The 15,054-nt window shown below is 36.7% G+C and overlaps 1 protein-coding gene across 1 annotated transcript in view; it reads right to left on the bottom strand.

Annotated features, from left to right (window-relative positions):
• ADAMTS20 (ADAM metallopeptidase with thrombospondin type 1 motif 20) overlaps positions 1 to 15,054 on the bottom strand; it is a gene marked incomplete at both ends in the record, with an annotated part of 95,778 nt that overhangs the window by 19,760 nt on the left and 60,964 nt on the right. The window contains one exon of the mRNA XM_082498477.1: positions 14,152 to 14,328. Within this exon, the coding sequence (XP_082354603.1) occupies positions 14,152 to 14,328 (177 nt within the window). The remainder of the gene's footprint in view (positions 1 to 14,151; positions 14,329 to 15,054) is intronic.

Genomic DNA, 15,054 nt, shown 5'->3' on the forward strand with positions numbered 1-15,054 from the left:
TTTGCAGACTTGGAAACACTCACCTCTTTATAACCACTATGTTGGAAGAATACCTCATTCAGTCCATTCTTCTATAGACTTGGTCTTGAAAAACACAGCTACCCCAGCCTTTTCTCATTCGTCATTTTGTCCAAGTCTCTTACCATTCCTGTGGCTGTCCTCTGAACACTCCAACTGTCTGCATGTTTTTTACAAGGAGGTATCCAACACTGTATGCTGTGTATCAACTGAAGCACTAGAGTTAAAATACACCACGACACAAAGCACATACCCAACAAGCATATACCCAGTACTATTATTCTTTGCTCAAGTTCTTTGTGGCCTTCCCACTTTGCAGAGCTCTAGATGACACCTGGAAAAATAAGATCTAGAGTGAACACTACTTTCTGCAGTAATATTTGCAATCATACTGCAAACGTCACAGGATTTTTGACATACATTAATAATAAACGCACCTCTCTCCTATAAGTGGGAGCTGTATTCACACTGGGGCTGCAATGCTATCCTCTGATCCAACCACTACCTAAATTACATTCCTACCACATAATTTGACTGGATCTCTAAGCTCAGTAACATTTTTATTTTTTTTTTAAATCAAGCAAGACTTTATTTCTAATGACTGAATGCACAGCCAGCTGAGCCCAGTGATTTCCAACAGGTCCTTTTCCCTCGAGCTGATGAATTACCACTGAGTGATGCCTACTTGTAGGATAGTCTAAGTAGCCTCCACAGTTACTGCAAATTCCTTCCTCCCTGTTGCTTATGAATGAGGAAATATAGCATCCCTTGAATCTGTTCGACCTCTCGTGTATCAAAACGTGAAAGGTGAGAAACTAGCACTCCCCATGTTTCAGTAAGATGCAACACAAACATCATCCCAAAAACACTTTGCAAAGTTCAGTCCACAGCACAGCTTTGGCTCCCATGACACTGACAGATGATCCCCTGAGGTCAGTGACACACATCTGTAGAAGTCAAGCTCTACTGATGATGCTACAGAGGAATTTTAGACAATATTGAAAGTTGCCACCACATGGTCTGAATTTTTTTTGTCCTGTGCAGCTGGCAGCTGCTTTAATGAGGGAGACCTCTGAGCACAACAGCAGTCTGCCTGGATGGCAGATGAACCACCATACTCTTTGCAGCTGTTGGAAAAAAATCAAAACCAGAACTCTTGAAATTCCACTTAGTGATCATCCACAGAATTTCATTTATTCATTCCAGTTAGATTTGTGAATAAGCCTTTTAATTCGGCCTATCCCTCTGACACCTCAAAGCACTATCCATTACCTCAAGATTAGCACGACTAAAATGGATGACCAAGTCCTCCCTTGAAAGCCCCATCATATCTTTCCCCCTCACGATGACCACCACCATTCTGCCCATCACTGCCTAAAGCCCAGCATCCTTTTTGATGCCAACTATGGAACATTTGAAAAACAGGCTGTTCACACGGCTCAGCTCCCCACCGGCCGTGATACTGAGCCAGACTTCACTGTGTCGTGTATTCCCAACCTGTCCACATACATCTCATAACGAGACTGTAAGCTCTTCCAGTCAGCAACCTTCTCTTGGTTTTACCTACACAGCACAATTAGATCTTCAAACAAGCTTTTAGCTATTACAGTAACACAAGAACAGAACCGCCAAAACAGCTGCAACATTATTTCAGCAACTGTAGGATTTGGCTTTTACACTACCTGTCTCTTTAGATCCTGGTGGATATTCAGTTATATCCAGGTCCTTTTCAAGGGCATGCTCAGATGATAATTCAGTGCCCAAAGAACTGTATTTCACAGGTGCTACTTCAGGTGTCCTCATTAAAGAAAAAGAAACTTTCAGAAACTTTTTTCTGTAAATGACTGATCATCCTTCACATATTATATAACTATTCCTGTATTTTCTATGCTTTCTTCTAAAAGTTTAAGTCTTATTATTCTTCATTTTAATAAATAAATTAATTTACAACTTACAAGAGGCAAGATTTTGGTTTTAGACAAAGTTCTATCCTTTTTCTTTCAAAAGAAAAGTGTTGTCTGACTTGTTTGGAGGTGACTCTGCTGCTATAAAGAGTGAAAATTCCTGATGCCAGGTAAAAATCTCAAGCTTTAGGGTGATTGTGAACTGATAAATAAAACAAAAGCCTTTCATAAAAGTTCACTGGAAAGCCTAAAAAATAATAATCACATAATTCAGAAAGGAAAGTCTGGGCTCAAGCAATATTCAAGTCCAAGTTTCATAATAAGCAACCAAATTTGCCTCAAACTTTGGACAAGAATGGCATACAGGGAAGAGACTACCATCTTCCCATTTTCCCTAAGAGTATAATCCAAGGCATTGAAAAACAAGTATGTTGTATTCCATGTTGTGGCAAAGCCATTTCACACAGGTTATGGAGATGTTACTGTGGGTGCTGATGGAAGGTTGTGTGGCACAGTGGAAGAGGAGGAAAACAAAACAAGGTGAACAGAACTGGCAAAAATAAAAGGCAGGCCAGAAAGAGATGGAAATTCTTCACAGAAAATTAATATCATACTTTACTGGACTCGAACATGAACAGTTCAGTCAGAGTCCAAACTGAGACTCAGTTGACATGACCTGTCCCCCGATATTACTTTCTTTCAGGCTTCAGCTTCCCTGGAAGAAGAGCTCACTATTAGACACCGCAGTGACCTACCAGAGAAGCATCTACCAGCGGCAGGCGTGCTAACACTGCTACGTGACAGCATCAGTGAGATCTAAAAACAAGCCTGGCACTAACTGAAGATATTTTGTGTTTCTGTTAATGTCTGCTTGATATTTTTGAAAATTTTAAAATAATAATCACCATATCATGAGTTGATGATTAATGTTCTCCTTCATCCCGCCTGGATGCAGTCCTGAGTAATGTGCTCTAGGCAATCCTGCTTTAGCAGGGGAGTTGGACTAGATGATCTCTAGAGGTCCCTTCCAACTCTGAAAATTCTGTGATTCTGTGATTCACCAGCAAAGACATATCACAATTGGCATCTCATTTAACACTTCCTTTATAGGTTCCATTTCATCTCTCATTACAGTATAAATTGAATTGTATAGTTTTTTTTCCTGCCTTACTTGCTCTTGATTTGAATCCATTGCATCTGGTTACCACCTGAGGATCGGGAAAAACAATAGGTATTTCTGACTCCTTTCAGCAGCCATTTGGCAGGCTCTGCTACGCCAGGTCTTAAGTGCTGCTGAGGGTCTGCACATACCTCTGCTAAGAACTTCACCATCAGCCCTCATTCAAGCCAACATTATCACTGTAATTAATGACAGTATATATTAAAACAATGAGAGGTACAATCGACTTATTAATTGCCAGGAGGGGTGAAACAGATAAACTATACTGCTCATCCAGCATTCCTGCAACAAGATATCTGGTACGTCTACCTAACTTTATCATCTTTCAGTTGAACGATATGTCTGTTGAACAGACAGATGGCTGAGACAAATCACAATTAAAAATATAGGAACAGTGGTAAACTAAAAAAAATAATCAAACAAAACCCCAAGCAAAACCCCAACAGACAACTCTGCCTTACCTCTCCTTCTAAAATCAGTGGAACACAGGAACCAAGCTAGACCCTCACTAGGTCTTTCTGAAAATGTTAATCTACAAGTACAAATTTGTGTCAAATTTACAAGGCTGAACAGCAATCCTGCTCTTTGCCTTCGGTACCTCCTCAAAAGGATTTGGTATAGACACTTTTACCATTACACCATTACAGATGTCAAATTGCTGACTTGGCCAGACTTCAGCAAGTCTCATCTTTCTTTACTCCGCAGTCGTGTAACACTAGAAACACCTTTAAGCAATTATATGAAGGCAGCAGCACAAACAGTGAGTAAAGTTCAAGCATCAAGAAAGAAGAGCAGCAGAACTGGAGGTAGGAGACCTCAAGGAAATCCAGCATGAGCAAGAGAAATGGAGGGCTTTTTTTCTGTTTCCACTAAATGGATAAATTTCTGGATACATTTTTCAAAAGGAGAACAACAGATGTATCTGCGTCCAACCAGCAGTTGTGTTCACGAACTTCCACGAAAACCAAGCAGCAACCCAAAGTGAATCCACTGTTGTTTCCAACAACCAGGCACAATTTAACAGACTGCATCACAGGGAAGACAACCTCCTGTCTCTTGCAAAGCTCAGGAAAACGGAACAAATGCATGGGAATGACATAATCTGCATTCTCACTGAAAAGTAATGATCACCCCTTGAGAGTGATATTTTATTCATAGGTCTTCACAATAAAAGCTGTGCCATATTTTTAACATGGTGGAGGATCTCTGGTGTGGAAGCTCCATTTGCACAGGAAAAAGCATCTGCTTATATACTTTTCATAATTTAAAACTTCAGTTTATGGATTCTTCTTTTTTAATCTTCAGAGATAGGGTCCTTTCAATTAACCAGTTACAGAAGTAACAAGACATAGTACAGTCTTACAATGGTAGACCAAGTAGTTTTAGCTGAGTTTGCAAAAACCTAAAGATGAGCAGACGAAACACTGGATCCCAGCAACTGTGATCTCTGATTTATTATTTTCAGTCATGTTAGCAGCAGCAAAACAGTAGCTCAGAAATTAAAGGAATAACAAATACCTGAGCTATGTGTGTCTGTCTGCTCTGTAAAAAAGTATCACTTCAATTTTTCATTTGATTAAAAACTAAGGTTTTGTATTTGAACTTTAGAGAAAACTGGGGGGGGGGGGGGGGGGAAGCAATATATACTGGAACAATACACTATTGTCAGAATTTTTCTGAAACTTTTTAGAAGCATACAAAAATATCACTCTACGGCACTTTACTAAATATCAGTTAAAGAATTAAGAAAAATAACACAAATTATTTTCAGTATTAATTGGGCACGAAAGTGTGTTCATGAGTATATATTAGATAATAAGTAATGTAACGTTACCTACCTTCACATGTTGAATTGCAGTTTATTTTTGACCTAAGCCACTCCTCTGCGTATTTTCAATTTACTTAAAGATCAATCTTTCCAACGTCACAGTCATGTGCACAAATGTGAGCATGCATGCAAGCTCCTGAAGGACTGATTCAGCAGGAAACATAAGTGCCCAATCCTGCTGTCAGTGTGAGTGAAGGGGCTATAGATAGATGTGTGCTATAACATACACTGATCAATATAGCGGTCCACCTTAGTGGAATCACCAGTCTCCCGCAATTACCACTTTTCAAAGGAAGGACTAGGAACTCCCATAACAGAGAACTACAGGACATTTTGTTCATTTCCTAACACATGCCAGGTAACCAAAATATTTGTGTATTAACCTTCAGAAATGCTAATACTTTAATATATGTTTAATAATAACTTTTAAATTTGGGTCTCAAAACCACTTTGAACCAATATTTATGAGTTGAGACTGGGGTTTTCAAAACTGGCACATATATACAGGTAGCTCAGAATGATTTTTACACGGATCTGACCGTCCAGAACCCTTCAGCTTTCTGAAAGTTCTAAGTCTGCAAAAAAAGAAATAAATACATTGGTAGCTTCACATTCCTTTCATTCTCATTAAATGGCTATATATATTTCAGAATGGTATTAAGAACCACCTGCTTTTTTTCCCCTTCCATGATTTTTTTTTTTTTTACTTTGACTATGTCTCCTGCCTTCTTTCTAAATTGAGGGTGTGAAAGTTCTTCAAACCTCCTCATGCAAAAGTGTTTTAGGAATGTAAAAAATTATGTTATGTCTTCAAGATTAAGAGTTGAGCATTACGTTATGATCCACCGTTTTCTATGCTTTTTGTCAATGACTAAGTGGGAGCAGGACCGGGCCATAAAATTACAGCTCCAACAAAAGATTTAACAGCTAGTCTCCTCAAGCTTTATCATCAAAGACCATGTGCCAACTACCTATTCCACTCCAGCTGTCCAATGGCATCAATTGCTGCTTTCACCAATGACAAGGTTCACTTTTTTTTCTGTTCAAGTATAAGAGCTTCCCCCATGAAAACAATGTCACTAAAATATCACATGAAGTTCATTGCAACACAAAGATTACTCCAATGTTAAACCCACTCACTTTCAGTGGTTAGCTCCCATCACCACCATCCCCCTTTTTAATTTTTTTAAGGACTTTAAACATTAGCATGCCTTAATAAAGGACACATTAAATATAAGCACAAAGCCACACAACATGCATAAAAAAGAAGGGTTAAAATGCAACTGTATTTCACAGACACAAGTCACAGTCATTAAATTAAATTATCACACATACATTATAACTTATTTATTATTTCAAGCTATACAGGCAACATAGCACCAAAATGGAGAAATTTCCTCTAAACTTGATGAACAGTACACAAATATTGGTTTTTGAATTTTGGAAACAAGTGTTTTCTTTCATTTTTATCAGAATTACCCTAAATGAAATACACTATCCCAAGTTTGTTTTATGACATTATTTGGGTAGTGACATATGTTCTCAGTTATCTCTGAAAGGGCACCCCCCCATTTCCAAAGTTTTAAAAAATGAATAGCATATGCTAACATTAAGATTTCTTTCAGCCAGTGGGATATTAAATGTGCTGTATTGGTAATGAGGTATCCTGAAGTTCGACATTAGGCAGCAGCAGAAGTAGAGGTAAAAGACTGATGCTGGTTTTGAAAACCAAGTTCACCGATTCTGAATTCCCTTTTAATATAAAAGATTATCTTTAAAGATATAAATACTTTTTACACATTAGAAAAAGTGAATGAAGGCACTTATCATACATAGCAAGATTTTTTGCACGAAAATGAAAACAAATAAATATTTTACTTATGCAAGTTTGGGTTGCTTCTGCTCCTGCAGAAGTCAATGGGATGACTGGCAGTAACAACACTGGAAGGGGACTGGGAGGTCAATTTTTAAAAAATAAATTTATATTCATTAAAAGTAATAATAGATTTCTTCCACAAGTGCAAAGACAGAATTACACTGAAAATATTCTGGAGCAACTAAAAAGAAAACTGAACAACCAGAAAAATAGCCACTTTAAAGAATATTACATTATGCGTCTGAAGGGCATTAATAGCAATAAGACTAATTTCTGACACTTAAAGGTAACTTAGAAGATGAGCTAATCCACTCTTTTTATGCTCATTTTCTCTAAAATCACAAGTAATATTTATGAAATTACATAAAAGTCCTAAGAGCGAGGAAAAAAAAAATCTTAATTTACCAACATTTCAGACAAACAAAATATAATTATCTTCCGTAAGGCTCAAATCTTGCCTGTATCACCGACCATAAAGGCACCTCAGCACAATCAGATTTAAATTGGTCCGAAAGAACTCAGAAAAACATTCTTAAACTGTAACTTTGTGGGACTTCTTTTTTAATATAATTTGAACAGTTAGTGAAACACTTGTCTGTGATACTCAGTTTCTTGACTAACAAAGTACAATTGACATGACTAGTTTGTTGTCAGTGCTTTGTTCTTTTAATAGCATTAGAACAGCGTAAAAGCACTTTGCACAAGTACTATTCTTGGGGAAGTTGTCTGTCCACTTTTAATCTAAGGTCCCCTTAATTATGGAAACTACCGGTAAAAACTTTAAAGTAATTAAGAAAAGAATTGTACAGTTACTATCTGACTTCACAACTGGTATGTGGTAAAATTTTAGGACAAACTCTTTGTAAGTCTTAGCTTTGAAAAGAACTGGATGTATCATATCTCAACTGACAATATAAGTGTGAAGTAAAAGAGCATGAAGCCCAACATGATAACAAAACAAATGTAAGAAAACAAAGTGCTAATGACTGCACTACAATTAACTCACACTAGAGAGTTTAAATCCTCTTCCATTAGTATTCAAATAACATTCCAAATGCAGATGTTTTCAAGAAAATCTAACAGAAAATAAACCCCTCAAGATGGACCTTTTCTTTGCTATGCTCTGAACCGTAACTGGTAGAGCTTAGCAACAAAGCTGTACAATGACTGTACGTGAAACTGTTCAGCTGAGGAAACTAGAACACTTCGCAAAGACTGATTGTTTGAGGATGCAACAGAGCAAAGGCGTAACTGTTCGCTTTTGTGGCAATACTTGTTACCTTCAAGTTATAGCAGCTTCATGTGCCGCACCTGCTCAGATAAGAAATGCATACAGCAAGCTATCTGGCTTTAAATGTGCCATGAAGAGTTACTTATAATAGACTGCCACAATGACCTTTAGGTAATATTCAGTTACAATCAGGATTCATTAATCCAGTTATGTATTGTTTCTAAAGGAATGAGAAAGGATGAGAAGCAAGCATATATTTCAAGTTGTGACATACCTGGTTAAAATGTTTCTGATGAAATTTAGGTTGCTATCCAAACTCATACAAGAATGAAAGCCTTAATGAAACATAAAGTTTTCAAGGCAACGTCAACTGCTACCACCAACTGCCTAAGCACGAACCTTGCCGTTTGGCTACCTAACTCTCCAAGGGTTTCAGTAAGCACTGAAAAACTATGGGGAAGCAAAAATAAAATCAAACTCCTAAATATATCAAAATTATTGTCACCCAAAAATGCAAACAAAGTTTCCTCACTATGTGAAGCTGGAAGGTAGTGTCTTCTCATCTATGAGAATAGCCTATTTTATTCCTTCAGTGTAATTCCTCCTCACACTCCATAAAGCCTTTAAAAAAATACATAAAATCGAAGGTACACAGCACAGTAAAAGCACAAACGTATCAGGAATTTTGAGAAACTTGTTTTCTGTTGTGCAGTAACAACCTAGGAGGCATAGAAAAAGAGACTATAAAGGAAGATATGACCATTTAACCAAGAGATAAATAACAAAATCTTAAAATAAAATGAGATAAAAGGGGAAGCTTCAGTTAGTTGCCAAATACAATCCTTGAAGTGAAGGCAAAAAAAAAAAAAAAATCTATTAAGAAAAGCATACTAGATGAGTAAAAGAGTTATCACCTGTTGAACAGCACAAAGAAGACTAAAACAAAACAAATGTTCACATTGCACAGGGCAGACCTTATGACCATGTTCCAGAATTTAAAGACTACAAAAAAGATGGCACCTCCCTTTCTACAAGGAGTCATGTGGAAAAGAGGAGGGGTAATGCGTACAAGTTACTCCTGGGGAGATTCCAACTGGGCACAAGAGGAAAATTTTTCACAATCAGCCACTGGAACAATCTCCCCAGGGAAGTGGTGGATTCCCCAACATTGGACACTTTCAAGATTCAGCTGGACAGGGTGCTGGGCCATCTTTTCTAGACTGATTTTGCCAAGAAAGTTTGGACCAGATGATCCTTGAGGTCCCTTCCAACCTGTTATTCTATGATTCTACGATTACGCATTTTGCCCAGGTACCAGGCCAGGGCTTTGGCACTGGAAATCTCCTAGGATGCTACTGTGTGTCAAATTATTTCCCAGCCAAGTACTGCTAAAAATAATATTTTATTCTCTAGTGTAGCTACTTTACATCGTTGCTATACATGAAAGCTCTGTAAGATTGTATATGTATCTGCACTATTTATCTGAAGATTTGTCATATCTAAATATAACTAGTGATCCAACTAACAGCTGATTTGATTATATTTCCACATAACTTTTTGTCAGGTAACAGATGATTGTTTGGCTAAGAATACTAAAGCATGTGGACATGGGGAATGCTGTTCAAAAGAAAAAAAGCTTCATATTGAAAAAGTAGCATTCTTGAACTCTATTAAGATAGATTACCTACAGCTCTTCTAGCACAAAATTGTTAAACCTACTGGTGAGGCCGCATCTTGAGTGCTGTGTTCAGTTTTGGGCCCCTCACCACAAGAAGGACATTGAGGCTCTGGATCATGTCCAAAGAAGGGCAACGAAACTCGTGAGGGGCCTGGAGCACATGTTTTATGAGGAGCAGCTGAGGGAACTGGGATTGTTTGGCCTGGAGAAAAGGAGGCTCAGGGGAGACCTTATCGCTTTCTACAACTACCTGACAGGAGGCTGCAGAGAGATGGGAGTTGACCTGTTCTGTCAAGTAACAGGTGATAGAACAAGAGGAAATGGCTTCAAGTTGCACCAAGGGAAGTTTAGATTTGATATTAGGAAGAATTTCTTTACTGAAAAGGTCATCAGACATACGCGTTAACCAGGGCAGCAGTGGAGTCCCCATCCCTGGAGGTATTTAAGGGTCCTGTAGATATAGGGCTTAGGGACATGGTTTAGTGGTGGGCTTGTCAGTGTTAGGTTAATGATTGGACTAGATGGTCTTACAGGTCTTTTCCAATCTAGGAGATTCTGTGATTACAGTTCAGCTTTAAAACCCTGTGGTATCTTTGTGAATTTTTAATACTGTGGAAAGAAGAGATACAATAAAAGTCTATACTGGAACAAAGTACTCTTAGCCAGCTGTCAGGATGATATGGAATTTTTCTTGACATTATATATTGTGACATATGGTTTCCATACTTTTTAGCTTGTAATTTATTCATTCTTTCGTGAAGTTTTGGATCATTGCCTCAATCCCTTCAACAGTGAAACTAGAGTTGTCTAAAAGGAAAATATCCAGGATATATGGGCCAAATTTACTGGTGGTGCAACTCCATTAAAATAAGCAGCTATATTTACCTCAAGTATTATTTAACGTATAAATATGTTATAAATATGTAAATATCAAAATATATGCATTTGTATTGTAATTTTTGTATATCAAAAAAGAGGTAGTATACTTAGATCTTGAAATCAAATGTTTTGAATTTTGAAACACTTGAATTTAGGAATGATTGTATGTTTTTCAACCTCATTTACTTTAAGAATTGACAGCAATATCCTTTGAAAACAGGGCAGAGTTCAAGATGCATGGGGTGGTTGTAAACCCACTCCATTTCCTTTGGGTCTTGATAAAAAAACAAGAACAAAAAAAAAAAGAGATGAGCATGATTCAGTTATTCAGTTCTTCAAGAAAATTCCCTTAGAAACTTGCACAAAACTAAGAGGGCAGAAGACATAATCTACATTTTAAAAAAATCACTGTCAGTCTCTCGATGACCTCCAGATCAAACTAATTCAGGCAAAAGGATAAAGGGATGAGTTTCCTAGCCACCCTCCCTGTAAAACTTTAGAGTGTCTTTCCGGATTGGCACAATATGAAAATTCTGGACTGAATTAAAGTTTCAAAGATTCAAAGAATCAAAGTTTCTGAATATGCATAATATTTCTGAGAAAGTGTCCTGGAGTGGTATGACCCTTCAGAATGTGAGATTTACTTGCCTCACATCCCACTGGGCAGCTGCAGAAACTGGCAACAGAGGCGCATGTAACCTTTAAGCTTTGTAACGGTCAGCTCTGGTAGCCATAGGCAGACACTATAACATGTAACGTAGCTGCTAAACTGCAGAAAGCATCAACCAGAATTCTGGCTTCAAAACATAAACAGAGCATTCCTTGCAACTGTCCTATTGTGCATTTACAAGATATGTTTTATTTTAATTATGCTGTGTAAAATGAATCAAAAAATGAAAGAAATGTATTTACGAGGCATATTGCTAAAAGTCTTCTATCCTCAAATATATAGTGATAGTGGAAGAAGTCAGAATGCCCCAATATGGAAGACAGCATAAAAGACAGAGACAACTGATAAACTAGAACGATCCTTCTACACAGTGGATCAGTTTGTTGACTCAGGTTTCTGAATTAGTCTTAGCTAACGTGACTTTTTCTGAATCTATTTCTGCTAGAATCTGAAATCCAAGAGGAAACTATCTGGCTACATAAAAGCTGGAATAATCCATGAGCAAAGCTTTTAGTTCAGACATGATTATACAAAGCTACATCAGAATGAGGAAAAAGTTTTTTAAGCAATTTTGATACCCATTTCTGAACCAGCTGGGCCAGAGACAGGACCAATATTCAAGGAGGTCAAGGAATTATTCCATGCAAAGCAATTGCTCAGAAATGCCCTTCCTTCTATGCACCCTCTCCTTGTACTACATTTGTGCCACTCATGCCAAGAGTAAAAGATGGCAGAATCTATTACAACAAATTACAATACATGTGGGAAGTTGCGTCTTTCAGTTTCTACTTAAGTTTTGACATTGGAATCTCACCAGCAGAGATAAAAATGTAATGCATTGCTGTCCAGACACATGAATATTACTCAATACTTTTATCAAAAATATAAATAGTGGTTTATCTGGTTCTTGCTGTCTTTATAGAGAAGGGAATAAGTGTAGATGTGACGTGCTTGATGACTCCAGCCTCCAGAGAGTGTCCAGTCATTAACATATTAGATGCTCTATATTAGAGCATATTGTATGCCAGAAAGGCATAAGATACGCAGAGCCATGATCTATTGCCAAACTATCACATCAACATCACTTGTCAACCACCCATAGGTGAAGGCTAAACAAAGTTGTGTGTGCTGGGCTACAACAGCATTTCTGTGACTAAAGTTTTTACCGCTCTTTCATCAGTCGCCTTCAATGAATAAATTTTGCTCTGTTTAAACGGCAACAAAAGTTAACTGAAGTTTGTGCGTTGGCAGCATTCAAACTAGCTAAATTACTAAAAAGTGACTGCATATTTAATGCGAGCCTGCTTTTATTTCCTGAATCTGCCCTGTTTGTTTCTGCACAACACCATGTGACAGCGTGATGAAATTAAAATTCTTACTGAATAACCACAGAGCTTGCAAGCATATATAAAACAGAGGCCACAAACTCTATCTGATAACTAGGTGCCATTTTAAACTTATTTTTTGAAGGATTAAAATGGCTTTTTATGTCGATTGAGATATAAACCAACATGAAAATCTTTGCAAAACTAAGCCACATGCAACATTTACAAGACATTACATTAGCTTACAGGTAACCTATTAGTGCAGGACAAACTGCACAACTCAGGGAACGAACAGGCTGTGAATAACTTTCGATCTAAGGAAAACAAATATTGAGTTCAAAGGCAACTGTATGCCAAATGCCCTGCTTTTCTTCTCGTCACCTGAAGTATATTCATTAATTAAGCATTAACAAGTGACCACTAATTATTTGGCTAATAGCTAAAAAGATACTCTGGTGTCTGTTAAAAAACAAAATCAAAACTCTGTTTTGCACAGTGGAAGAAAGAGATAAGTGTGTTAAATTATTAATTCAAACCTTCATTTTAAAGTCTAGTTGCAATAATTTAGAATAGATCATATAAATACTAATATATCATTTAAAGTTGAAATTGGACAATATTTTTAAAAAGCTTCCATGTTAATTCAAAGAACCAAATTACATAATTTTATTAATTTAAAAAAAAAACAAACACTGTTGTCCCAGCCCATCTCCCAGGGATGTTAATGACAAGTTTTTAACTGATTTCGATGGAACCAGAACTGGATCCAACCTCCTTTGATGGCCATTATTCTCCTCAGAATTGAGTACAATAAAAAAATATTGTTGTCAAATTCACAGCTTGGGAAATATAATGTATTTTATATTGTAGAGCTTGCAATGGTTACTTCAGTATGTTAATAATCTGCTAGCGGCAATTTTAAAGATTAATGGTGATTATTGTAGGCATTTTTACACATTAATAGACAGTGACATGTAGACAATAACATATTATAGTTACATACATAATTATACATAGACAGTTTTAATTAGTCACTATTTTAAAACCACAAATATAAACTTTTATACACAAATGTACACGTAATATGGAGTAAAATATTTGATGATAGAGTGTAATATACATGTGTGTGAGCTATTTTATACTTAAATATACTATTAGAAAAAAAGTTATGCACTAAAAAGCTTTTTTCCTTTTTACAAATATAAATATGTAGATAATACTACAGTATAAATTACACTATATACTTTTAAATTTAAAACCAGATCAAATCATTATCCTTCAAAATAGAACAACCTATTAGGTATCGCTGTCAGCTATGATGATTTCTGGTAATTTTCAAAATATTCCCTATGATGTTTTACAGATCATGACTGAAGTAAACGGCTGTTTCCCATTTAATTCAATGACTGCAGGAACAATTGCTTAATAAAATTACATAGACTATATTTCACATGCATTATTTCACTGTTACCAAATAAAATAATGTAATTTTTAAAAGGCAAGGGGAAATAGAGTGACAGAACGAACAAAAAAGCAGAAAATGTTAGTGAATGCTATCGTACCGATTTCCACGGTCCCCGATGCCATGAAACATCACCAGGGCAAGAGTGCACATTACATTGTGCCATATTAGGTGGCTTGTCTAAAATTTCACAGTTTTGATCACCCAACATTTGGCCAGTAGGAAGCTGACAAATCACCAGTCTTGTCTTTATTCCATCTCCACAAGTTTGAGTACACTGAAATACAGAATTTTATATGCCATATTTTTGTTAGTTGAGTCATCACAAACCATTAAACCAAAAAGATACAGCAACAACCAGTACGTGTTATTATTTACTACGTCTATTTTCCTATTCCCTGGACTCTCAATTCAAGAATAAGGATTTACAGTCTATTCTCACATAATGAAAAAAAAAATTCTCTCACCAAAACATTTACCGAACCACATTTTTACAGTTTATCAAGTGATTTTCTACAGAAAGTCTCAGTTACAGAGAATCTACTCTATCAAGGAGAAGTACCCATTTGTGAGAATAAATGTGCATATATATCTCTCTCTGATAGAGGGAAAAGATGGAAATTGCTCTTAAAACTAGTTTTCCCTGCCAGAAAAGATAAAACTCAGATACTGGGCACACTTTCTCATGTCTAGCTGATACAGACTAAGTGTAAAATACTTATAGGATATGTATTCTGGGTTTCGTTTTCCTGTAATTCTGCAATACCAGACAGAAATACTAACTCTCATTTCTAATGAGCTATTAAAAACAATCTGATCAAAAGTGAGCATGTTCCAATGGTTTACAGCTTTTTTACTGTATGTCAGAGGATTCTGAATTAGACAAAAACTGCAGCATCTGCATTAGCTGGTTCCTAAGTCTGCAGCTGTGGACAGAAAAAATATGACACTCAGACTGGCCTTGAGAAATAAATGGCTAGATCAGCCCAAAATGGGGGGGTGG

This window comes from Vanellus vanellus (genome assembly GCF_965231255.1).
Source record: "Vanellus vanellus genome assembly, chromosome: 1".
NCBI lineage: Eukaryota > Metazoa > Chordata > Aves > Charadriiformes > Charadriidae > Vanellus > Vanellus vanellus.